Source organism: Nannospalax galili, unplaced genomic scaffold (assembly GCF_000622305.1).
Source record: "Nannospalax galili isolate Female #2095 unplaced genomic scaffold, S.galili_v1.0 scaffold668, whole genome shotgun sequence".
Taxonomy (NCBI): Eukaryota; Metazoa; Chordata; class Mammalia; order Rodentia; family Spalacidae; genus Nannospalax; species Nannospalax galili.
This window is the reverse complement of record NW_008358090.1, coordinates 1,756,037-1,780,840: the sequence shown is the minus strand read 5'-3', so window position 1 is coordinate 1,780,840 and position 24,804 is coordinate 1,756,037. Positions and strand designations below refer to the sequence as shown.

Below are 24,804 nucleotides of genomic sequence, written 5' to 3'. Positions count from 1 at the left end.
ACCCCTCAGCTATCGAACAATATTCTTCCTTAGTGATGTTAGGGATAGAACCCAGAGACTCAGCATGCTAGGCAAGTTCTACCACTGTGAGCTATACCCCAGCTTCACTTAGTGATTTCTAAGTTACTAAAGGTCACTGCTGGAGCAGCTCCTCTGTAGATCCCTTTTTCTACTCTCAGGTTTCATGAAAACACTTTGTCACACTTGCCCTCCCAACCTTCCTGAGCCTCTGTGAGTCCCAGTGTATTTCTGAGTTGTCTGTGGTACTTGCAGAGTTACCTGATGCATGTGCCTGTTGAAGTGGAATCTGAAGCCTCAGTGGGTAACCATTGGCCAGGGGAATAGTGCTGTCCTCATCTTGAGCATGCCCACCCCTACACTAGGGTTCATTGAACAGGTCATTTCTGTCAATCCATGACTTGTCTGTCTAGTTGTGTCTTCTGGCTTCCCTTGGACATACCTGTTCTGTCTGCTAACCTAGGTCAACATATAAGACTTGAGGCCCATTGAGACTCCTGTGCTTCTCCAAAGGCTATCCAGCTAAGAAGGGAGATTGTGAGGACTGAGTGGTCAGAGGGACTCTTTATTGCTGATGCTAGGTTCACTTTAAAGATGCAGAAACCAGGCCGGGCGTGGTGGTGCATGCTTTTAATCCCAGCACTTGGAAGGCAGAGGCAGGCGGATCTTTGTGAGTTCAAGGCTAGCCTGGTCTACATAGTGAGTTCCAGGACAGCTGGGGCTACAGGGAGACCCTGTCTCAAAAAGACAAAAAAAGAAAAAAAAAAAAAAGATGCAGAAACTGAGGCAAAAAGAGGTCAAGGTGAAATCAAAGCCACATGGCTGGAGATTAGAGAGGTGGCCTTGAACCTGGCCCTCAGTGGTTGGCTACCCAAGCTTGGCTACTGTACCATGTAGCTTCTAAGCCAAGATGGCCCTGGGCACTTCTTTGTGCTCCTACACATGAGTGTCTTGCAGTTAAGGCTCAGCTGGTTGACCCCCTTGTGCCTTTGTGTACCATGTACAGAATTCCCTAGCAGCCCTGAAGGAGGCATGTCCATGTGGGTAGATGGGGCCTGGGGGCAGTCAGCGCAGGCTGAAGCAGAATCATAGCCTTGGCCCAATGTCATGTCTTTCCCATAGCGGTATAATGCTGTGGCAGAAGCTGGCTCAGATGTGGCCTTCCGGTGGACCATTGATGACAAGCAATCCCTGACCTTCCACAATGCTGTCTTTAATGTAATCTACCAGAGTGCTGCCATCTTTAAGCTCTCGGTAGGTGGGGGCCAGTGGAGGGGGGGTTCAGGGTTCTGGGATAGCTGGGTGCTCACTTTTGCCTTCTGTTCTGCTTTGCTTTGCCCCTGAGGACCTGGCCACAACTGTGGGTGAGTGTGGGAGGCTGCTGAGTTGGGGCTCAGGGCCTTTCACCCATTGGTCTATCCTCAGTGCCTCTGGGACCCATACCCACTAATGCCTGTCTCCTTAGCTAACAGCCTCTAACCATGTGAGCAATGTCACTGTGAACTACAACGTCACTGTGGAACGGATGAATAGGATGCGGGGGCTATGGGTTTCTGCAGTGCCATCTGTGCTGTCCCCCAATGCCACACTGGTACTGATGGGTGGTGTGCTGGTGGACTCAGCTGTGGAGGTGGCCTTTCTGTAAGTACTTCTGGACCTAGATGGGGAAGTGGTTAGCTGGTCAGGGCCTGGGTGGGGGCTGCCTCTCTAGCTTTGGTCCTGGGATCCTGGTTCAGAGAGCTGCTTCTCTGACCCAGTTTCCTCTATTGGTCATGCTGGTGGGTAGGACCATGTGAGGGGCAGAGGCCCTTGTGTAGCAGACTTAGGTAGTAGGTTGAACCCAGGAGCTAGGAAGGAGTAACTGTACAAGAAGTTGCATTCAGAACCAAGGGGCACCCTACCTACTCATCTTGCCTGCTCACTGCCTGCCTGTTACCCTGGCAGGTGGACCTTTGGGGATGGGGAGCAGGTGCTCAGCCAGTTCAAGCCTCCATATGACGAGTCCTTCCAGGTTCCAGACCCCACAGTAGCCCAGGTGCTGGTGGAACACAACACCACACATGTTTACACTGCTCCAGGTGAGGGGCAGAGCTGCTACGTTGCAGACCCTGAGCTTGGGAAGCCCACTCCTGGGGTGGGGAGAGCCTTATCACCTCTACTCTGACCCAGCCTGGATTGGTGGCCTAAGGTCCTAACTTGGATGAAGGGGATCACCAATGCATTGAGTGGGAGGTTGACAGGGTTCCTGAATTCTCCAATTTGAATTTGTCAGAAATTGGCCTCTCATCTCAAACTCTCAGCCTTTTGGGGGGAGGAAGAAGGGGTTAATGTCTAATTATTTTTAAAATTCCTGCAGTCCCATACACTAGTGCCCTGTCTTTGGCATGTGGTACAGACTTAATCCTGCTGTGCTGACATTCACTTCCATGTTCACCTTCATGCAGCTGTGCTCAGAGATGGCCCTGTCCATCTTCTTGCTCATTGCAGACTCTAGATGTTCTGCCCTGTACCTGGCCTGGGTTGGGTATGACTACATGGGCCAGGTCCAAGGGCATAGCATACCTGTTGAAGCTTTAAGGAAGATTATTCCCAAGCAGTGCTACCAGGTGCTAGGTAGGGATTCTGTGAACAGGAAATCCCACTTGGGCCTGTCTCCACAGGTGAGTACAACTTGACTGTCCTTGTGTCCAACTCCTACGAGAACCTGACTCAGCAAGTACCTGTGAGTGTGCGCTCTGTGCTTCCCAGTGTGGCTGTGGGCATAAGTAGCAGCGTCCTGGTGGCTGGCCAACCCATAACCTTTTCCCCATACCCGCTGCCCTCATCTGGTGGTGTGCTATACACTTGGGACTTTGGGGATGGCTCCCCTGTCCTAACTCAGAACCAACCAGCACTCAACCATACGTATGCCAAGACGGGCACCTACCACATCGTTTTGAAGGTCAACAACACGGTGAGCAGTGTGGTGGCACATGCAGACATCCATGTCTTCCAGGAGCTCCATGGACTAACTGTGTCCTTGAACCCATCTGTAGAGCAGGGAGCCCCCATGGTGGTCGACGCTGCTGTGGAGTCAGGTGACAACATCACATGGACGTTTGACATGGGAGATGGCACAGTGTTCATGGGCCCAGAGGCCACAGTGCAGCATGTGTACCTGAAGGCACAGAACTGTACGGTGACAGTGGGTGCAACCAGCCCTGTGGGCCACTTGAGTCAAAGCTTGCATGTGTGGGTCTTTGTCCTAGAGGTATTGCGAATAGAGCCTGCCACCTGCATCCCCACACAGCCCAATGCCAAGCTTACAGCCCATGTCACTGGAGACCCTGCCCATTACCTCTTTGACTGGATATTTGGGGATGGCTCCTCCAACACAGTTATTCAGGGGTATCCCGTGGTGACACACAACTTCACACAGAGTGGTATATTCCCACTGGCCTTGGTCCTGTCAAGCCATGTGAACAAGGCACACTACTTTACCAGTGTTTGTGTGGAGCCTGAGGTAGGCAACGTTACACTGCAACCTGAGAGGCAGTTTGTACAACTTGGGGATGAAGCCCGGCTGGTGGCCTGCTCCTGGCCCCCATTCCCCTATCGCTATACCTGGGACTTTGGCACAGAAGACACCACCCCCACCCAAACTGGAGACTCTGAAGTGACATTTATCTACCAAAAACCAGGTTCCTACTTGGTGACAGTCACCGTGTCCAATAATGTCTCTGCCATCAATGATTCGGCTTTTGTGGAGGTACAGGAGCCTTTGCTAATCACTGGTATTGGGATCAATGGTTCCCATGTGCTGGAGCTGCAGCAGCCTTACCTTTTCTCTACCATGGGCCATGGGCACCCTGCCACCTACCTATGGGAACTCGGGGATGGCAGCCAGTATAAGGGCCCCGAGGTCATCCATATCTACAATAGCACGGGTGACTTCACTGTCAGGGTGGCTGGCTGGAATGAGGTGAGTCACAGTGAGGCCCAACTCAATGTGACGGTGAAGCTGCGCGTTCGAGGGCTCACCATCAATTCCAGCCGTACAGTGGTGCCTCTAAATGGCAGTGTGAGCTTCAGCACCTCACTGGAGGTAGGCACCGATGTACGCTATTCCTGGGTGCTCTGCGACCACTGTACGCCCATCCCTGGTGGTCCCACTATCTCCTACACCTTCCGTTCAGTGGGTACCTTCAACATCATTGTCACTGCTGAGAACGAGGTAGGATCTGTCCAGGACAGCATCTTCATCTATGTCCTACAATTTATTGAGGGACTGCAGGTGGTAGGGGGTGGTGGCAGCTGCTGCTTCCCCACCAACCACACACTGCAGCTGCAGGCTGCAGTCAGGGATGGCACCAACATCTCCTATAGCTGGACTGCCCAGCAGGATGGTGGCCCCATACTCTCTGGCAGTGGCAAGAGCTTTTTGCTTACAGCATTTAAGGCTAGCACCTACCATATCCATCTTAGGGCCACCAACATGTTGGGCAGTGCCTCAGCCAACCGCACTGTGGACTTTGTGGAACCTGTGGGATATCTGATTGTGGCTGCCTCCCCCAATCCAGCTGCTGTAAATGTGAGCCTCACCCTTGATGCTGAACTGTCAGGCGGCAGTGGCATTGTTTACACTTGGTCCCTGGAGGATGGACTGAGCTGGGAGACCTCTAAGCCATCTACTACCCATGCCTTTACCACAGCTGGCCTGCACGTGGTCACAGTCACAGCCGGGAACCAGCTGGGTTTAGTCAATTCCACAATTGAGGTGGCCATACAGGTGCCTGTCGGTGGCCTGAGTATCAGAACTGGTGAGCCAGATAGTGGCTTTGTGGCAGCTGGTTCCACTGTACACTTCTGGAGTCAACTGGCTACAGGCACCAATGTGAGTTGGTGCTGGACTGTGCCGGGTGGCAACAAACACAACCAGCACATTGCTGTGGGATTCCACACTACTGGCACCTTCTCTGTGCAACTTAATGCTTCCAATGCGGTAAGCTGGGTCTCAGCCACATACAACCTCACAGTGGAGGAGCCCATTGTGGGCCTGGTACTGTGGGCCAGTGGCAAGGTGGTGGCACCTGGACAACCAGTCCACTTTCAGATCCTGCTAGCTGCTGGCTCTGCTGTCACTTTCTGCCTACAGGTGGGCGGAACTATCCCTGAAGTACTCCCTGGTCCCCACTTCTCTCGTAGTTTCTTTTGGGTTGGAGACCACATGGTAAATGTGCAAGCTGAGAACCATGTGAGCCATGCCCAGGCTCAGGTTCACATCTTAGTGCTGGAGCCTGTTGGTGGGCTGCAGGTACCCAGCTGCTGTGAGCCAGGTATGGCCACAGGCACTGAGAAAAACTTCACAGCCCGGGTGCAGCAGGGTTCCCGAGTTGCCTATGCTTGGTACTTCTCTTTGCAAAAGGTTCAGGGGGACTCGCTAGTCATTCTATCGGGCCGTGATGTCACCTACACTCCCGTGGCTGCAGGATTACTGGAGATCCATGTGCGTGCCTTCAATGAGCTGGGTGGGGTGAACCTCACACTTGTAGTGGAGGTCCAGGACATCATCCAGTATGTGGCACTGCAAAGTGGCCGCTGCTTCACCAACCGTTCCGCCCGTTTTGAGGCTATCACAAGCCCCAGTCCCCGGCGTGTGGCCTACAGCTGGGACTTTGGAGATGGGACTCCAGTGCAGGACACAGAAGAGTCCTGGGCTGACCATTCCTACCTGCACCCTGGGGACTACCGCGTGGAGGTGAACGCTACCAATCTGGTGAGCTTTTTTGTGGCACAGGCCACAGTGACTGTCCAGGTGTTGGCCTGCAGGGAACCTGAGGTGGAGGTAGCACTGCCCCTGCAGGTGCTGATGCGCCGTTCCCAGCGCAACTACCTGGAGGCTCATGTTGATCTGCGCAACTGTGTAACCTACCAGACTGAGTACCGCTGGGAGGTATACCGCACTGCCAGCTGCCAACGGCCAGGGCGCATGGCCCACATGATACTGCCTGGTGTGGATGTGAGCCGGCCTCAGCTGGTATTGCCTCGGTTGGCACTGCCTGTGGGTCACTACTGCTTTGTGTTTGTGGTGTCGTTTGGGGATACACCATTGGCACAGAGCATCCAGGCCAATGTGACAATGGCTGCTGAGCGCCTAGTACCCATCATTGAAGGTGGCTCGTACCGCGTGTGGTCAGATACACAGGACCTTGTGCTGGATGGGAGCAAGTCCTATGACCCTAATCTGGAGGATGGCAACCAGACGCCACTCAGCTTCCACTGGGCCTGTGTGGCCTCAACACAGGTGAGCCCTGGGGACTGGGAATGACAGATCATCCCTGCTTCTATCTCATACATCTTGTCCAGTGAATGCCTAGCACTTGACTTATCTCTGGGGTAGGTGTTAGCCCCAGCATGGGAAAGGGTATTCTAGGATAGGCTTTGCTGTGAGGCTGGTCGTAGGTCTTCTACTTCTTGTCTCCCTTATTTGCTGCCATAGAGTGAGGCAGGTGGGTGTGTGCTGAACTTCGGGCCCCGTGGGAGCAGCATGGTCACCATCCCTATGGAGCGCCTGGAGGCTGGTGTGGAATACACCTTTAACCTCACTGTGTGGAAGGCAGGCCGGAAGGAGGAGGCCACCAACCAGACGGTAGGTGCTGTCCCCACCCCAGCAGGGCCCTATGCCAAGACAGTACTTGTTCCACTGTGGGTTCTGTCAGAGTCACTCCTGCAGTACCCCCCAAGGACTGTGAGTTCTCTAACCTGGTGTTGATTTTGGTAATCAATCAAACTCAGCAGTGCTTCTGTCTGAAAAATCAGCATAAGGTCTTGGGGGAGGTGGGCATGGCAGTACACACTTGTATAATCCTAACACTTTGAAGGGAAATGCAGGAGGATCATGAGTTCTAGGCCAGTCTTGGCAATATAGTGAATCTTGTGTCAAAAACCCAAAACTATACAATGTGATTTGTAAAAAGAGGGGCTGGAGAGATGACTCAGCACTTTCTGCTCTAGCAGAGGACTTGGGTTCAGTTCGCAACACTCACATGGCAGCTAACAACTGTCTAGAACTCCAGATCCAGGGAATCCAACGCCCTCTTCTGACATCCATGGGTATTGCATAATGTGTGCACTTAACATACATACAAAGCATTCATACACATAAATAAAATTTTAAAACTGAACTTTATACCACCAGCATGAAAGATAAGTAGTGAGAAACCAAGTCCTTTTCCTACTTAGGAGGCAATGCCTGTCCCCATAGTATGCCTTTGCTTCTGGGTAGAATGAGTCAGTTCTTGCTATCACATTTCTGCCCTGAGCTGTTTAGAAGGTGAGCAGTTCTTTGACACCTCTGTTCAGGTTATAGCCACTTCTGATGATAAGGGATGGATCATGCCATTGTGGGCTGCTAGGCTGTATTCTGGTGCCTCAGATGGCATTGTCTCCCCAACACCAAGTCTTTCATGTCACCTATCTGGAGAGGGTCCTACTGAATGAGGTCATCTGGGGAAGATGGTACTTGGCAAGTCACACCTGGCTAAGCTGACCTGGGCCCCACTCAAGGTAGCTGGCACCTCTGGGACAGGTCTACATAGAGGACTACTGTCCCCTGCCTACCAGAGTACCTTTATCCATGCACCATCCCATGTTCCTACTGCCAGGCCAGCAGGATCCCAGACTGACTGCAGATGGCAAACCCTTCTGAGTTTTACACTTTAGCCCAGCCCAGATGTAGATAACCTAAAGTTTGGGCTTAATAGAAATGGCATGAAGAAAGCTTTCCCCGCACATGTGCAGCACAGAAGGCAAGGCCTCCTTGTGACACTCTTGTCCCTCTCAGGTGCTGATCCGGAGTGGTCGGGTACCCATTGTGTCCCTGGAATGTGTGTCCTGTAAGGCACAGGCAGTATATGAAGTGAGCCACAGTTCTTATGTATACCTGGAGGGCCGCTGCCACAACTGCAGCAGTGGCTTCAAGCGAGGGGTGAGTAACAGGCATACAGCAAGTTCTCCTGTACAGGTGGCTAGGGCACCATCCTTACCACAGCCTCCATGCTTCCATCCTGCAGCGTTGGGCAGCACGAACCTTCAGCAACAAGACACTGGTGCTAGATGAGACAACAACATCCACGGGTAGCTCTGGCATGAGGCTGGTGGTACGACAGGGTGCACTACATGATGGGGAGGGCTACATCTTCACGCTCACTGTGCTGGGCCGCTCAGGTGAGGAGGAGGGCTGTGCCTCCATCCGCCTCTCACCTAACCGCCCTCCACTTGGAGGCTCTTGTCGCCTCTTCCCATTGGATGCTGTACATGGCCTTACCACCAAAGTGCACTTTGAATGTACAGGTGAGTGTGGGCTTCCCAGGGAGGCTGGTTTGGGCTTGGGCTCTGTGCTGATGCTGCCCATACACAGGCTGGCATGATGCTGAGGATGGTGGTGCCCCATTGGTATATGCACTACTGCTGCGGCGCTGTCGCCAGAACTACTGCGAGGATTTCTGCATCTACAAGGGTAGCCTCTCCACCTATGGGGCTGTTCTGCCACCCGGCTTTCAACCCCTGTTTGAGGTGGGCCTGGCTGTGGTTGTACAAGACCAGCTGGGTGCTGCTGTGGTTGCACTCAACAGGTAAGCTGGAATCTGGGGAGGGGACACAGGCTGACCATCACCTGCTTATGGTCTACTTTTACCCTGCAGGTCTCTGCCCATTGTCCTGCCAGAGCCCAATGGTAGTCCTGCAGACCTCATACCTTGGCTGCACAGCCTGACCGCCAGTGTGCTGCCTGGACTACTAAGGCAGGCTGACCCCCAGCATGTCATTGAATACTCTCTGGCCCTCATCACTGTGCTCAATGAGGTCAGTGCAGGTGGACAGAGAGGGATCCCTTACATCTGCTCCATGAATGGGCTGAAACCACACACCCCAAACACATAAAAGTTCCCTGATGTCTTTGAATGCTGAATCCTACCCTCAGCAGCCACCACATATTGGCCCTTCCCATGGCAGCTTGCCCATGGTGATCTCTTAATTCCCTGAGACCTGTGTATTGTCTTTGAAAAAACAACTCATGTCCTTAAAACCCTTCCCATACACTGTAACTGCATTTAAGCACCCTTCCCAACACCTCTGGAGGAGGCCTGTCCTGCCTCTTATGACTCTCCTATGCTTCTCACCTACCCAAGTATGAGCAGGTCCAAGATGTGGCAGAGTCCAAGCATGAGTGGCAGCTGCGAGCCCAGATGCGCAAGAACATCACAGAGACCCTGGTCTCCCTGCGGGTCAACACCGTGGATGACATCCAGCAGATCACTGCTGCACTGGCCCAGTGTATGGTAAGACAGCCAAGTATAGCCTGCCCTTCATACACAGGTCCTATGCAGCATAGACAGGACCTCTAGGCCAGGAACTCTTTTTGGCTGTGCCAGTTCTCGGCAGCCTCACTGTTGCCTCCCAGGATGAACCCACATTCTCCTTTGGTGACTCTGTAGGGTGGTCCAGGGTGGAAAGAGCAGTCCAGGTATGTGAGCCCTCTTGTCAGGCCTCTAGTCATACCCCACTTACAGGCTTACCTGATGTGGCCTTACCAGCCTTTGCAGTGTTCATTGTCCAAATTGTAGACTTGTGAGCCAAGTAAGCCACATCTGATAGGCACTGAGTCAGGGTGGGGATAAGTATAGGAGCCTGGAGAGCAGAGCCAAGTCCTCAGAGGATAAGGTACAGAGAGGTCTGTATGGAGATCACCTTGTGGCTTCTGTGGCCTTAAGGGGGTGTATCTAAATTTGACCTGTATGAGGACCTGGACATCTGGCTTGCTCTTAGCAATGGGAACAGATAGCTTGGGTGGTCAGTATGTAGGCCCCAGGAAGAGCTTGGCTGTTCCCCTTAGACTGGGAGGAGCCACAGAAGAGCTCACTCAGGAAGGCAGGGTAACTTCACATCTGGGCAGATGGTCCAGCATAGAGCTGGTCAGAGGCAAAAAGCTACCTGGCATTCTAGCCAGGGTGAGAAGGCGGAGCTGCTGAGTGATAGGGGAGGGAACTGCAGATGCCATGAGGCTGTGCACTGTGGGGTGGGTCTGGAAGCCACCCATATGGGACTCTCTTCACAGGTGTCTAGCAGGGAGCTCATGTGCCGCTCATGCCTGAAAAGGATGCTGCAGAAGCTTGAGGGCATGATGCACATCCTGCAAGCTGAAACCACTGAGGGTACTGTGACGCCTACCACCATTGCTGACAGTATCCTCAATATCACAGGTGGGCAAGCTGGCCCCCTACCCTCCAGCCTCCCCACCAGCTCTTGCAGCCTCTTCTCAACATGTCCCACCTTTTGTGCCTGTCCCAGGTGACCTCATCCACCTAGCCAGCTCGGACATGCAGGGCCCACAATTGGGGCCCGAGCCACCCTCATTGATGGTGGCATCCAAGGCCTACAACCTTTCGTCAGCTCTCATGTGCATCCTCATGCGTTCCCGTGTGCTAAATGAGGAGCCTCTGACCCTGGCAGGTGAAGAAATCATGGCTTTAGGCAAGCGCTCAGACCCACTCAGCCTTCTATGTTATGGCAAAATCTCAGGGCCCGGCTGCCACTTCTCTATCCCTGAGGCCTTCAGTGGGGCCCTGTCCAACCTCAGTGATGTGGTGCAACTCATCTTCCTTGTGGACTCCAACCCCTTTCCCTTTGGCTACATCAGCAACTATACCGTCTCCACCAAAGTGGCCTCTATGGCATTCCAGACACAGGCTGGCACCCAGATTCCCATTGAGCAGCTGGCCACAGAGCGTGCTATCACAGTGAAGGTGCCCAATAACTCGGACCAGGCCATCCAGGGCTCCCGCACCCCTGTGGGCTCTGCCATTGTCCAGCCCCAAGCCTCAGTCAGTGCCACGGTCACTACAGACAACAACAACCCTGAAGCTGGACTGCATATGTGGATTACTTACACAGTGCTTGATGGTGGGTACCAGGGGTGAGCACATAACCTTTCTTCCAACCTTGACCCTGGGGAGGAGGCATTTATGCAGATACCACCAAATTTGCAGTTTCTGGTCCTGAGAGCCTGGCTATGATGTATTTGCATGGCTACAGAGAAGCATATCTTGGTCCCTGTGTGGAAGTTCCCATGATCTTCTGCTTAGATAGCCCCCCAGGTCCCATGGCAACAGCTTGCAGGGCAGCAAGGTTCCTAGTAGGTATGTGATACTGTTCATACCACCCCTAGAACACTACCTGTCTGAGGAGCCTGAGCCCTATCTGGCTGTCTACCTACATTCAGTGTCCCAGCCCAATGAGTACAACTGCTCAGCTAGCAGGAGGATTAGCCTGGAAGTGCTTCAGGGTGCTGATCACAGGCCCTATACCTTCTTCATTGCCCCAGGGTGAGTGCCTCCCATCTGGACTTCAGAAATGGGAGTTGGAGAGGAGGAGAGGAGGGGACAAGGGTGAATGCAGCTTGGTTTGCATTAGCCATGGGCCTGTGGGTTTTGTAGGAACCAAAGCAACAAGAAGGCTGAGCATGGCATTTGGCACTTAGGGTCTCTGAGTCTGACTTTGATACTGTCCTGTCCCTTGCAGGACTGGGGCCCTGGGTGGGAGTTACTACCTGAATCTGACCAGCCATTTCCACTGGTCGGCACTGGAAGTATCTGTGGGCCTGTACACATCCCTGTGCCAGTACTTCAGTGAGGAGAAGATGATGTGGAGGACTGAGGGGCTTGTGCCCCTGGAGGAGACCTCACCCAACCAGGCCGTCTGCCTCACCCGCCACCTCACCGCCTTTGGTGCCAGCCTCTTCGTGCCCCCCAGTCATGTCCACTTCGTCTTTCCTGTGAGTGGTACCACTGTTCCTAGATCTCTTGTCAGATTGGGAGAGCCTAGGGCACTCCAGCTCCATCCTTCAAAGACAAGCTGTGTGAGTGATCACCTGGGCCTGATGACTCTGTCTTCCTAGAAGCCACCTACGAGTGTGAACTACATTGTCCTGCTGACGTGTTCCATATGCCTGGTGACCTATGCAGTCATGGCTGTGATCCTACGCAAGATGGACCAGCTGGATGTTCGCCGAGTCCGCGTCATCCCATTCTGTGGGAAGGGGGGCCGCTTCAAATACGAAATCCTGGTCAAGACTGGCTGGGGCCGAGGCTCAGGTGAGGAGCAGGGTGGCTAGGGGTGGGGACATGGATTCTACCCTGAAAGTGTTCAGTTCTCCAAATGCTGTATTAATAAAGGCTTAAAAGCAAGGAAACAGCAACAGAAGACAAAACAGATGGGGGGGCTATAGGTGTGGCTCAGTGGCAAAGCACCCAACTAGTATGCACAAGGCCCCAGGGACCACAGACTAGAGAAGCTAAAGGGTTAGCAATTAATCTTCCAAGGACCTTGTGAGCATTGTCTTTCTGAGAGAGTAGGCCAGGTTGGCCCTCCTCACTCCACAGTGGCATGGGCCAGATGTAAGTGCAAACTGCACCGTTGTGTTCAGCAACTTTTTTTTTTAGTCCTGACTGCCTTGGAACTTGTTATATAGAGCAGAGACCAGGCTGACCTTGAACTCACAGAGATCTGCCTGCCTCAGTCCTCCAAATGCTGGGATTAAAGGTGTGCACCGCACCACTATTTTTTTTTTTTTTTTTTGAGAAACGATTTCCTTGTAGAGCCAGCTGTCCTGGAACTCACTATGTAGACCAGGCTGGCCTCAAACTCACAAAGATCCACCTGCCTCTGCTTCCCAAGTGCTGGGATTAAAGGCGTATGCTACCATGCCTGGCTGATGTTCATTCTTAAACATTAAACTCACTGTTGGGGCTGGCAGTATGGCTCACTGGGTAAAGGCTCTTGCCAGCAAGCCTAATAATGTAAGTTTGAGTCTTGGGACCCACATGGTAGGAGAGAACAGATATCCTTGACCTCCACACCAGCACATGTGCACACACACACACACACACACACACACACACACACAGAGTAAATAAATAAAGTGCAGTAAAAAAAAATCAAATTTAAAAAAATTGCCAAGTATCGTGGTGCACACTTTTAATTACAGCACCCAAGAGGCAGGGGAGGCTGATCTCTGTGAGTTCCAGGCTAGCTATGGTTAGTGAGACACTGTCTCAAAAAAATAACAAAAAATTCAGTGTTAGTGTGGACTAGTGGGATAAGTCAGTGGGTAAAGGCACTTGTTGCCAAGCCTGACTACATGGTGGAAGAAGAAGAGAACTGACTCCTACAAGTTGTCCTCTGACCTCCACAAGCATGTCATGGCACATATGCTCCCCGCCCCATAAGTGTTTAAAAAAATCCTCACTGTTGGGACTAGGGAGATAGCTCAGTGGTTAAGAGCATTTTCCAGGAGCTCTGACACCCTCTTCTGCCCCCTGAGGGCATGCACATGGTACAGTTATTTACATACAAGCAAAACACCCATAAAATTCATTCCTTCTCCACCTTATTTTTTTATTTTTTTGTTTTATTTAAGACAGGGTCTCCCTGTAGCCCCAGCTGGCCTGGAACTCATTATATAGACCAGGCTGGCCTTGAACTCACAGAGATCCGCTTGCCTCTGCCTCCCAAGTACTGGGGACTATAGGTGTGCACCACCACACCCGGCTAAAAAATGAAACAATTTTTTAAAATCCTCATTGTTGGTTATAAATCAACAAAATAAGAATATGCACTGAGGCTGGGTATGGTGGCGCACGCCTTTAATCCCAGCACTTGGAAGGCAGAGGCAGATGGATCCCTGTGAGTTTGAGGCCAGCCTGGTCTATGTAGCAAGTTCCAGGCCAGCTGGGGCTACAGGGAGACCCTGTCTCAAAAATAAAAAAAATGCACTGATATTTTCCTGGGATGCCTTAATTTAAAGTTCACATGCCTAGGCTGCATAGATCCTATCCCAAAACAAAACATTTCTGAGCAATGTGAACATGTTTGCCTTCTCCACTGACTTCTGGTACAGAGTGAGCAAACATGTTCACACTGCTCAGAAAAGCTTCCAAAAGCAAGCAGTCCACCCCTTTATTCTGACAACAGTCTTTCTCTCAGTCTCTCTCTCACTGCCTCTCTCTCTCTCTCTCTCTCTCTCTCTCTCTCTCTCTCATTTTTTTTGAGACAGGGTCTTCCTGTAATCTCAGCTGGCCTAGAACTCACTATGTAGACCAGCCTGTCCTTGATCTCACAGAGATCTGTCTGCCTCTGCTTCCCAAATGCTGTGATTTAACGTGTGAGCCACCAAACCTGGCAAAAGTCTTCTGATGAGAGGCAAACAGTTCTTACTTCAACAACTTTGTTTACCTTTGATGCTAATTTTGCTTCCAGTGTTAACACTTTTTGCTCTTTTTATTTATGGGTAGTTGGGATGGACCCAGGGTCTCATCTTGTCCATGTGGGTTATCACTAGAGAGGAGACTGCCCAACACAGCTGGTAGTCACTGTGACCGAACTGCAAATAGGGTACCTCGTCACTGGCATGATATGTATCCTATCACGTGGTAACATCACATGGTCTCCTGAGCTCAGCACACATACTGTGGCTAATGGAAGCCATGTTATTAGTGGGTTTTTTGGGTTTTTTTTTTTTTTTTTTTTTTTTGTCTTTTTGAAGCAGGGTCTCCTTGTAGCCCCAGCTGTCCTGGAACTCACTATGTAGACCAGGCTGGCCTTGAACTCACAGAGATCCGCCTGCTTCTGCCTCCCAAGTGCTGGGACTACAGGCGTGCGCCACCACACCCTGCTGTTAGTGTTTTTTAACAAATTGAGGAAACTGGAATTTGTGCCTGTTTGAACTATGTGAGCTGGACCTGGTGGTACAGGCCTGTAATCCCAGCTACTTGGGAGACTGAGGTAGGAAGATCACAAATTCAGAGCTTCCTAGACTACAGGGTAAATTCCAGGCCAGTTTGGGCAATTTAGTGAGACTCTGTCCTAAAATAAAAAATTTAAAAGGGACTGGGAATGGAACTCAGATATGGGGCACTTGCATAGCATGTACAGGGTCCCGGGTTCAATCCCCATTACTGTAATTTTTTTTTTTTTGTCATTTTGAGACAGGGTCTCCCAGATGGCCAGAAACTTGCTGTGTAGACCAGGCTAGCCTCAATCTCACAGAGATCCACCTGCCTCTGCCTCCTGAATGCTGGGATTAAAGATGTGTGTCACCATGCCTGGATGGTAAAATTTTTTTAAAACCTGTTTAAAGCTAAGGACTACCTGTATTGTTGAATGAATGAAGGTTGGTAGACAGAATGACTCAGGTTCGTTTCTGTATATGATAAGCAGCAAACCAAGAGCGCTCCACCCTCTAGGCACCACGGCCCATGTGGGTATCATGTTGTATGGGGAAGACAACCGGAGTGGCCACCGGCACCTGGATGGGGACAGAGCCTTCCATCGCAACAGCCTGGACATCTTCCAGATTGCAACCCCATACAGCTTGGGCAGTGTGTGGAAAATCCGAGTGTGGCATGATAACAAAGGTCTGAGTGGGGGCTGTCGCCACTCCTGTACCCTGCCAACCTGCTGCAGGCCTTACCTAGGTCCCTCCCTCTACAGGGCTCAGCCCCGCCTGGTTCCTACAGCACATCATCATCCGGGACCTTCAGAGTGCCCGCAGCACCTTCTTTCTGGTCAATGACTGGCTGTCTGTGGAGACTGAGGCCAACGGGGGCCTGGTAGAGAAGGAGGTGCTAGCAGCAAGTAAGGCCACCACCTGCAGGTGGGAGGAGATGCTAACCCTGCATCCCTGCTCTTCTTTCCTGTAACCCTCCTAAACCCTTCTAGGTGACACTGCCTTGTGGCAGTTCCGACGCCTCCTAGTGGCCGAGCTGCAACGAGGCTTCTTTGACAAGCACATCTGGCTCTCTATATGGGACCGGCCACCTCGCAGCCGCTTCACTAGAGTCCAGAGAGCCACCTGCTGTGTCCTCCTCCTTTGCCTCTTCCTGGTTGCCAATGCTGTGTGGTACGGAGTTGTGGGAGATGCCACTTACAGGTGGGTGCCTAAGTGGTCTGGTGGTCTCTTGACTGACTTCCAGTTGATCCTCCACCTAACCCAGCCTGTCTTTTCTCTCCCACAACAGTATGGGGCCTGTATCCAGTCTAATTCCACCAAGTGTTGACACTGTTGCCATTGGTCTGGTGTCTAGTGTGATGGTCTACCCTGTCTACCTGGCTGTCCTGTTCCTCTTCCGGATGTCTCGGAGCAAGGTGGGCTGGGCGAGGGCCTCAGAGCTCTGGGATGGAGTGTGATTTGTATTGTCTGCCAGAGGAAAATCTACAAACCAAAAACAATTCTTTGGGGGCTGGAGAGATGGCTCAGCAGTTAAGAGCACTGGCTACTCTTCCAAAGGACCCAGGTTCAATTTCCAGCACCCACATGGCAGCCAACAACTGTAACTCCAGTTCCAGAGGATCCGACACCCTCTTCTGGCCTCTGTGGGGCATTGCATGCACTTATATGCAGGCGAAACGCTCATAAACATAAACTAATAATAAAAACAATAAATAAAAGTAAGCTGGGCGTGGTGGCACATGCCTATAGTCCCAGCACTTGGAAGACAGAGGCAGGTGAATCTCTGTGAGTTCAAGGTCAGCCTGGTCTATGTAGTGAGTTCCAGACCAGCTGGGGCTACAGGGAGGCCCTGTCTCAAAAAAAAAAAAAGACAAAATAAAATGTTAAAAAACAAAAGTCCATTGAAAGGATTGACAGAAGCTGCAAGCCATTTTGGTCATCTACGGCTAAGTTGACCAAAAGGAAAGAGATTCAAATTGTCAAATCTTGAATGAGAGGGGACATCATGGTCCACTCCAAGAGGTGGACTGGACTTGGAAGCAAATGCCTTGAGTTAGGCTATATAGAAGTAGCAACTGATTGCTAGAAAGACAAACTGCCAAAAATTCAAAAAGAGACAACTCAAGTAGCCTGAGTTATGCATTCAGAATCTTCACAAAAATCAGGCTGTGGCATCCGTGCTGAGTTCTACCAACGGCTGAAAAGTAACAGTCCTTCAACTTTTCCCAGAAATGGAAGAGACACTCCTAATTGCTCCACGAGGCTAGCACTGTCCAACACCACAACTAGACAGAGATGTCACAAAAAAAAGAGATCAGTGTCCCTTAGGACACTGAGGACACTGTGAGAACTTGTCTTGAAAACAAATCAAACAAAACACAAAATTCTTCCCCAGACCAAGCCCCCATCAAGTACATGCTAGTTGCCCCTCCATTCATCAGTTCTTCACTGTGTCCTAATCCCTTAAGCATGCTGGTAAACTGAGTTTGTAGCACTTAAAGGACTGTACCTGTAACAAAGGAGGATGTACCCCAGGGGTCCAGTGCTATGACCAGGAGACACATGAACTGTTTACATGTATGCTTAAATTAGGTAGAATTAAGTACGATCAAAGGTTTCTTTTTTTTTTCTTTTGATGATGGTGCTAGGGATTGAATCTAGGGCTGTGTACGTACTAGGCAACTACTGAGCCACATCCCCAGCCTCCAAAGTTTCATTTCTTTAGTAGCACCAGCCACGTTAAATGCTTAAAAGTAACACCTGGCCAAAGTCTATCATGAAAGACTGCAGTTCTTGACCACGCCTATCATTCTAGAACATTTTCTTAGTTCTAGTCTAGACCTTCATGTTTGCTCAGGAGGTATTGGGCATTATAGATTGAACTCAGGGCCTTGTCCATGCTAGTCAGGTGCTCTACATTGAGCCATGCCTCCAGCCCCAGGAGATTGCTTCTCGTGGCCCTCAGCAGGGGCCAGAGCTCCACCTGCTGACTGTCTGCCCTCTCCTCGCAGGTGACTGGGGACCAAATCCCCATGCCCACAGGGCAGCAGGCCCTGGACATTAACAGCTACCTGGACCCGTCTGTACTAGACAGCTCCTTCCTCACAGTCTCTGGCCTCCACACAGAGGTGAGGGCTCTTCCAGGGGTTCCAGGGTATGATGGGCCAGCTGGGGCTGGTTGGGCTGTTACCACTCCTTGCTGCTGCTGCTGCTGCTGCTGCTGCTGCTGCTACACCAAGGCATTTTTCCCTTCTCAGCAGGCCTTCCCTGGGCGAGTGAAGAATGACTTATTTCTAGAAGACGCTAAAAGGTGAGGCTGCCTAGAGAAACTGAGCTTTGGCCTAGGTCAGCAGTTCCTGGTGGGCCATGTTGGGGTGTTGAGCATGTGTCCTTATCTGGTCTTAGCAGTCTTTGGGTATTGTCACACATGGTCCCAGGAGTGGGGCTTTTCAGAAGCTGTCATGTTCTTGTGCTTGATGCTTCCTGGAGCTGTGTGACTAGGCTTAAGTCAGATACATGTAATGATGCCTATGTCATCCATAGCCTGCTGTGCTGGCCATCCAGTGAAGGCACTCTCAGTTGGCCAGACCTGCTCAGTGACCCATCCATCGTGGGCAGTACTCTGCAACGGTTGGCACAGGGCCACATGTTGGGCCCAGAAGAAGATGGCCTATCTCTGGTTTGCCCATCTTCGCCTGCCAAGTATTTATCAGCATCAGGTGAGCCATGGTGGGAGGTAGGGATGAAGCTCCAAGAGAATGCATGGTGCCAGGTGCCAAGCCACCCCAATACTTCTGTTCTTTCTAGATGAAGACCTAATCCGGCAAGTCTTGGCCAATGGAGCCAGCAACCTGGCTCCCACCCAGGATACCCACATTGAAGCAGACCTGCTTTCCAGCCTGTGAGTGCCTGGCTGGGGCAGAGGGAGCAGAGTGTGTTTGGGGTAGGGGTGGCAGGGCCCAGCCCAGACTAAGGGGCCCTATGCTCACCTTGATAGATTGTTTCCTGGATGTGCCCATGTTGCTTGACTGCTCTGAACCTCCAGTTTTCCATCTATGGAGGGAGCTCATAGAATCCCCAGGGCCTCAGCATATCTTCCCTTTAGGGAAACAGCTGTGGCATGGAGCATTTGATGAATGGAGAGGCAACTAGCATGTATTTGGGAGCTTGGTCTAGGAAGTAATTTTGTTTTATTTGATTTGTTTTTGACACAGGGTCTCACTGGGTAGCTTTGATTGGTCTCTAACTATGTAGAGCAGGTTGTCCTCAAACTCACAGAGATCCACCTGCCTCTGCCTTCTGGGTTCTGAGATTAAAGGTATGCACCACCACATCCTAGTTTTTTTGAGACTATGTAAGCAGGAAAGAACTTTTATTTTGGTCTCAAAACTGTGAGAAATCATGGAGAATTTTTTAAATATCTCATTTTCATTTTGAAACTGTTTTGACTATTTGAACACTTAAGAACCAATTTCTTGGGGGTTTTTGTTCCCCAATTTAGTGACAGAGGTTCACATAGATTTATGTACTCTTTCTTGTTCATATCTATTTCACTATCACATTTTCATTTCTTTTTAGTCTAAATTTTTTTTAATATTTTTATTTTATGTGTATGAGTGTATTGCCTGCATGTATGTGAGTGCACTGTGTTGTGCAATGCCGCAGAAGTTAGAAGAGGGCTTCGGATTCCCCTGGAACTGGAGTTAAGGATGGTTTGTAGCTGCCATGTGGGTGCTGGGAATCAAACCTGGGTCCTCTGCAAGAGCAGTCAGTGCTCTTAACCACTGAGACATCACTCCAGCCCCTTTATTCTAAATTTCAAGCTACTAGAAATTTCTGAGTTAGGAACTATATCAGAATACAAAAAGGGAGTTTTCCTGAATCACTTGACCATGGTAGGAGGGGTTTACTAGAGAGAGCTATGACATAGGAAATACCCAGGAGAGCCACCAACTCACCACCTAAAGCTTTCCCACAGCTGCACCATTCAGATTCAATCTAGGGCTGAGCCCCCCAGGGGTGTTCTTTCCCCCAGAGGCCTGCTCTAGTTGACTGAGACAGAAGTATCAGGCTCCTTGACTCCCTTCTTGGCATCATTCCTCCCCATGAGCCCTCAACAAATCTCTCAGCTTCCTTCCAAATGCAGGGGCTGGTGTGTTCCCAGGTGTGCCTTCATCACAAACCCTCTTCTGCATGGACCATCCCCAGGGCTATTCTCTCACTGTGTACTACAGTGCCTAGTACTTGGTGATTAAAGTGACAGCACTGAACTGTTGGCAGGAGGCTTAAGTTCCTCCTATGTCAGTCTTTTTTTCTAATACATTATACATACATACATATATATATATGAGTTCTGGGACTCAAACCCAGGTACTCTGTAAGAGCAGCTAGTGCTCTTAACCACTGAGCCATCTCTCCATCCCTTCTTATGGTCTTTTTTGAGATAGGTTCTCCCTGTAGCCCTAGCTGGCCTGGAATTCAGTATGCAGACCAGGCTGGCCTCAATCTCAGAGATCTGCCTGCCTCTGCCTCCTGAGTGTTGTGATTAAAGGCATGTGTCATCATGCCCAGCTCCCATGTCAGTCTTACCACAGGACTGACAGCCATTGGTGGTCAGTGTCCCCTAGGAGTGAGTGGTCATTCAAAGCAGGGCAGGAACCAGTATCTTTTATTATTACCATCCCTGTTAGTGGCACCCTGTTGTTTCCACAGAGTCCTCTCAGTTACTCTGGAAGGGTACTACACAGGGGCATAATGCCAAGGGTATCATTATTGTGGGCTATCCTGGAGGTGGCCTCCCAGCCTGGAGCAGTCCTGGTATTATCCAGAGCTAAAATATAGGTTCTGCTACTCCACCCCTCAACACACCACTCCCCCAATGTCTGCTTTCTGCATCTGCTACTCCTGTCCAGGGTTCTTTTCCTCAAAGAGGTGTCTTATGTGCCTCTTCCTTTAAGTCTTTGCTCTGATGTGGCTTGCGCTTAGCCTGTCTTCCACCTGGTCTACCAATGTGTACTCAAGTGTATATTCCTACGTGCCACCCCTCTCCAGGCCTGCCCTATACTACTGCTGTTGGTGGGCCATGCACACCAAGTGCAAGTATTTTGTTCTTTTCACCATCACGTAGCCAGGGTCTCTAATGGTCCTGGCTTCCAGTCAAGGATGGAGCCACTCCTGGTGACTGATTGAATAGTCACAGGCACAGCTCCTACTTGTGTAGCTAAGTGTGATGAAAACCTGTGCCGTGCCGTGCCGTGCCGTGCATGGTCCTGGTGGGTTTTTGTCTTCACATACACACTATAGATGACCACACAGAACTATTAATGTTCCTCATTGGACAGGAATGCTAATAGTAAATGTCCTCGATATTTTTAAACTCTGCTAAATACTTTATATGACTTTTATGTTCAGCAAAGTCAATTTTAAGAAAAGCCATTATTTCCATTTATTTGCTGTTCTTCGAGTTACCTGCCTTGATAAACCATGGCCTTTACTCCCTGAGCAGCATAGATCTGAAAACACCTGGTAAGACTCAGTGGCAGGTGTAGGTCATATAGTTAGAGCCCCTGAGGCACAGAAAACACCAGTAAGCATGGAGACTTTCTGCTCAGACAGCATGGAAGTCTCACATTTCCTTTCTGCCTCTTACCCTCTCTTCCTTTTGCCTCTGGTCATTCTCTCATGGCAGGAAAATTGGGAAGATCAGGGTGGTTCATGGCCTCCATCATTTATTCTGGCCAGAGACTCTTTAGGAACAAGGAGATCTTTGGATCCCATGGAACTCTGAGTTCTATTGGGGTCTGAAAGATGTTTTTGCCTCTCGTTGTCCAAAGTTAGTTTTAGGCCACAACTACACAGGAGTATGTGGCTCTGAGCATTCATTCTGCAGACCAGGGCTTGGGGAGTGTACTGAGAGGTTTGGAACAGTCCTGTGTAGTTGGTGTGAAGAGGTTGGAGGAGGGATACAGGGTCATGCTAGGACAGAACACACAAGGTGAGGACTAGTTGAGCCCTTGGCGTAGTGGGTTGTATGAGACAGCAAGGGGGAGAGTGACCACAGTGTCATGAATGCCCAGCATCATTCCAAGATGCTGATGGAACTTCCCCCAGATTATTTCAAGCTGATGCCACTGTCTCTTCTTCCTGGGAGTAGGCACAAAACTCATGGCCCTGCCCTGTCCCCAGGTCCAGTGCTCCTGGGGAGAAAACAGAGACACTGATGCTGCAGACACTGGGGGAGAAGAGGCTGCTAAACCAAGGCCTGACCTGGGAACAGCTGCCAGTGACAAGGCTTTCCAGGACAGGTAGGCTTAAAGAGCAGGATGTCCCTCCCTGGCCCTCTTTCTGGGCTGCCAGCCATGCAGCTGTCTGTGTCTTTCCAGGACTGCCAGAAGGCCTTCAGAAGCGACTGCTGCCTACCTGGTGTGCCCCCCTGGCCCATGGGCTCAGCCTGCTCCTGATAGCCATGGCCGTAGGGGTCTCAGGGTGGGTTGGTGCCAGCTTCCCCCCCAGCGTGAGCGTCATGTGGCTTCTCTCAAGTAGCTCCAGCTTCCTGGCCTCATTCCTTGGCTGGGAGCCCCTTAAGGTTAGAGGGCTTCTTAGAGGGGTGGGAGGCTACCAGTCTCATGCTTGCCAGCTGATACCTCTGCCACCCCAGGTCCTGCTGGAAGCCCTCTACTTTTCACTGGTGGCCAAGCGGCTATACCCTGATGAAGATGACACTCTGGTAGAGAGCCCAGCTGTGACACCTGTGAGTGAGCGGGTGCCCCGTGTGCGACCCCCCCATGGCTTTGCTCTTTTCCTGGCCAAAGAGGAAGCCCGAAAGGTCAAGAGGTTGCATGACATGCTGAAGGTGAGCTCTTGCCACAAGCAATGCCCACTCTTCATCTCCCACTTCTTCCTCCTCTTCTGATCAGGCCTCCAGTGAGCATTCAGGGTTCTATAACTCCTGTCCTCCCACAACTCTTAATTTTATGTGTTTTATTTAATATGTGAGTGTTTTGCCTACATGTAAATGTACCAATTGTGCAATGCCCATGGAAGCCAGAAGATAGCTTTGAATCCCCCTGAAACTGGAGTTATGGACAATTGTTAGATGCCAGATGGGAACTGAACCTGGGTCCTCTGCAAGAGCAGCCAGTGCTCTTAACCACTGAACCATCTCTCCAGCCCTCTACTATCATCTCTTATACCTGTAGCTCCCCATTTGTGTTACCGTGCATCTCAAGTCCCCACTCCCATCTGATCTTAGAGGGCACTGAGCACAGCTGTCTTAGTTCTCAGGGCCTGTCTCTGCCCTCTGGAGGGTCTGTGCTGCCATTCCTTAATGCAGACACCCTGATCTTGGGAAGTCCCCAAACCCTGTCCTGGCACTGTGGGTTGAGATCAGCTGACCGCAGAACAATCTATCCCTATTCCCCAGAGCCTCTTGGTGTACATGCTTTTCTTACTGGTGACGCTGCTGGCCAACTATGGGGATGCCTCGTGCCATGGTCATGCTTATCGCCTGCAGAGTGCCATCAAGCAGGAGCTGGATAACCAAGCTTTTTTGGCCATCACCCGGTAGGGACACGCCAGGATATACACACCCATGCATTGGGCTAGGGTGGCACTGATACCTACCAGGGCCCACTTTGGTTTTGCCCTTAGTCCTGCCCAGCATCTAGTGAACATTTGGAAGTGTCTAGAATCAAGGGTGTCCAACTCCACGGCTTGTGAACCACATGCAACCCAGGATAGCTATGAACGAGGCCCAACACAAAACCCTACATTGCAAATATAAAGTTTTACATTTTTTTTGTGACTCAGTTATACAGTTATCAAGCATGAACTCCATAGGTGACAACATCACATCACAGTGTCACATACAATAAACATGTATGCTCTTACAGCCTGCAACTACAGATTGGAGACCCCTGTGGGGCCCAGACATCCCTGATCTAGATACTTGTTTGATTGTCAAGACCAGCATATGCTAAGGTATCTGGTAAATAGCTGGGATACTGCTTAGTATTCTGTGGTGCAGAGCATGACATCAAGACACAATTTTCTGCCCCAAATGCCAGCAGTCCAAGAGTAGAGAACACGGGGTCAGCCTTGTCCCCTCAGGCTATAGCAGAAGCGCTTCCTTGGTCATAATAGCCTTGACCCCAGTGACTGTTGCTGGCAGGTCTGATGAGTTCTGGCCATGGATGTCCCATGTGTTTCTACCCTACATCCACGGGAACCAGTCTAGCCCTGAACTGGGACCCCCACGGCTGCGGCAGGTGCGGATGCAGGAAGGTGAGCTGGGGAGAGCCCTCCATGCTTACCCTGCCCCTTCCACGGCAACCTGCACCCGGGCTGTTTATGCACTGTTTAGCTGTGTGACCTTTGTCCCTTCTGCCTTCACTTCTTTTCTCTAACAAATAACGATACATGCTTTATGGGTGGTTGGGAGGATTCAGGGAGGTCACAGCACAAGAGCTCAGCTGAGCTGCTAAGCAGTGAGTCATCCATTGGGTTATGGTCATGTCCTGAGCCCTGGCACTTTGCTTTACTAGCACTCTGTCCAGACCCTCCCGGCCCAGTGCACACATGTTCAGCTGCAGGAAGCTTCAGCACCAGTGACTATGGCATTGGCTGGCAGAGTGTGGCTCAAAATGGCTCTGAGACATGGGCCTACTCTACTCCCGACTTGCTAGGGTAAGCATGGGCCCTACTTGGGTAAGAGTGTTCTACAGAGGATCTCCTGGCCTCCTCGCCAGCATTCCTACCAGGTGCTCCCATGCCTGGGGAGCCTCTAACACTGCCCTGTCTCTGCAGCACTTGGTACTGGGGCTACTGTGCAGTCTATGACAGTGGTGGCTACGTGCAGGAACTGGGTCTGAGTCTGGAGGAGAGCCGTGAACGGCTGGGCTTCTTGCAGTTGCACAACTGGCTTGACAGCAGGTGGGTGCTGGTACGCAAGTGAGTAAGCAGCTGTTCCCTAGGCAGGCCTCTGTGCTTCTCTCCCAGCTGACTATTTCCCCTGCCCAGCTCCA

General features: G+C 51.0%; 1 protein-coding gene across 12 annotated transcripts in view; it reads left to right on the top strand.

Annotated features, from left to right (window-relative positions):
• Pkd1 (polycystin 1, transient receptor potential channel interacting) overlaps positions 1-24,804 on the top strand; it is a 39,291-nt gene that overhangs the window by 11,692 nt on the left and 2,795 nt on the right. For 6 of the 12 annotated variants that reach the window (XM_029557718.1, XM_017795114.2, XM_029557719.1 and 3 more), the window contains 30 exons: positions 1,141-1,272; positions 1,484-1,659; positions 1,963-2,096; positions 2,679-6,301; positions 6,497-6,646; positions 7,841-7,984; positions 8,070-8,349; positions 8,417-8,630; positions 8,700-8,859; positions 9,186-9,335; positions 10,112-10,256; positions 10,345-10,956; positions 11,222-11,378; positions 11,575-11,827; positions 11,951-12,146; positions 15,297-15,467; positions 15,544-15,687; positions 15,772-15,982; positions 16,071-16,197; positions 17,794-17,910; positions 18,040-18,092; positions 18,326-18,501; positions 18,590-18,683; positions 21,968-22,086; positions 22,165-22,367; positions 22,440-22,634; positions 23,205-23,344; positions 23,952-24,064; positions 24,325-24,466; positions 24,587-24,712. In XM_029557718.1, the coding sequence (XP_029413578.1) occupies positions 1,141-1,272; positions 1,484-1,659; positions 1,963-2,096; positions 2,679-6,301; positions 6,497-6,646; positions 7,841-7,984; positions 8,070-8,349; positions 8,417-8,630; positions 8,700-8,859; positions 9,186-9,335; positions 10,112-10,256; positions 10,345-10,956; positions 11,222-11,378; positions 11,575-11,827; positions 11,951-12,146; positions 15,297-15,467; positions 15,544-15,687; positions 15,772-15,982; positions 16,071-16,197; positions 17,794-17,910; positions 18,040-18,092; positions 18,326-18,501; positions 18,590-18,683; positions 21,968-22,086; positions 22,165-22,367; positions 22,440-22,634; positions 23,205-23,344; positions 23,952-24,064; positions 24,325-24,466; positions 24,587-24,712 (8,657 nt within the window). Of the gene's footprint in view, positions 1-1,140; positions 1,273-1,483; positions 1,660-1,962; positions 2,097-2,678; positions 6,302-6,496; positions 6,647-7,840; positions 7,985-8,069; positions 8,350-8,416; positions 8,631-8,699; positions 8,860-9,185; positions 9,336-10,111; positions 10,257-10,344; positions 10,957-11,221; positions 11,379-11,574; positions 11,828-11,950; positions 12,147-15,296; positions 15,468-15,543; positions 15,688-15,771; positions 15,983-16,070; positions 16,198-17,793; positions 17,911-18,039; positions 18,093-18,325; positions 18,502-18,589; positions 18,684-21,967; positions 22,087-22,164; positions 22,368-22,439; positions 22,635-23,204; positions 23,345-23,951; positions 24,065-24,324; positions 24,467-24,586; positions 24,713-24,804 lie in introns of those variants that run through there. The other 6 variants (XM_029557715.1, XM_029557713.1, XM_029557714.1 and 3 more) reach the window with 5 other exon arrangements.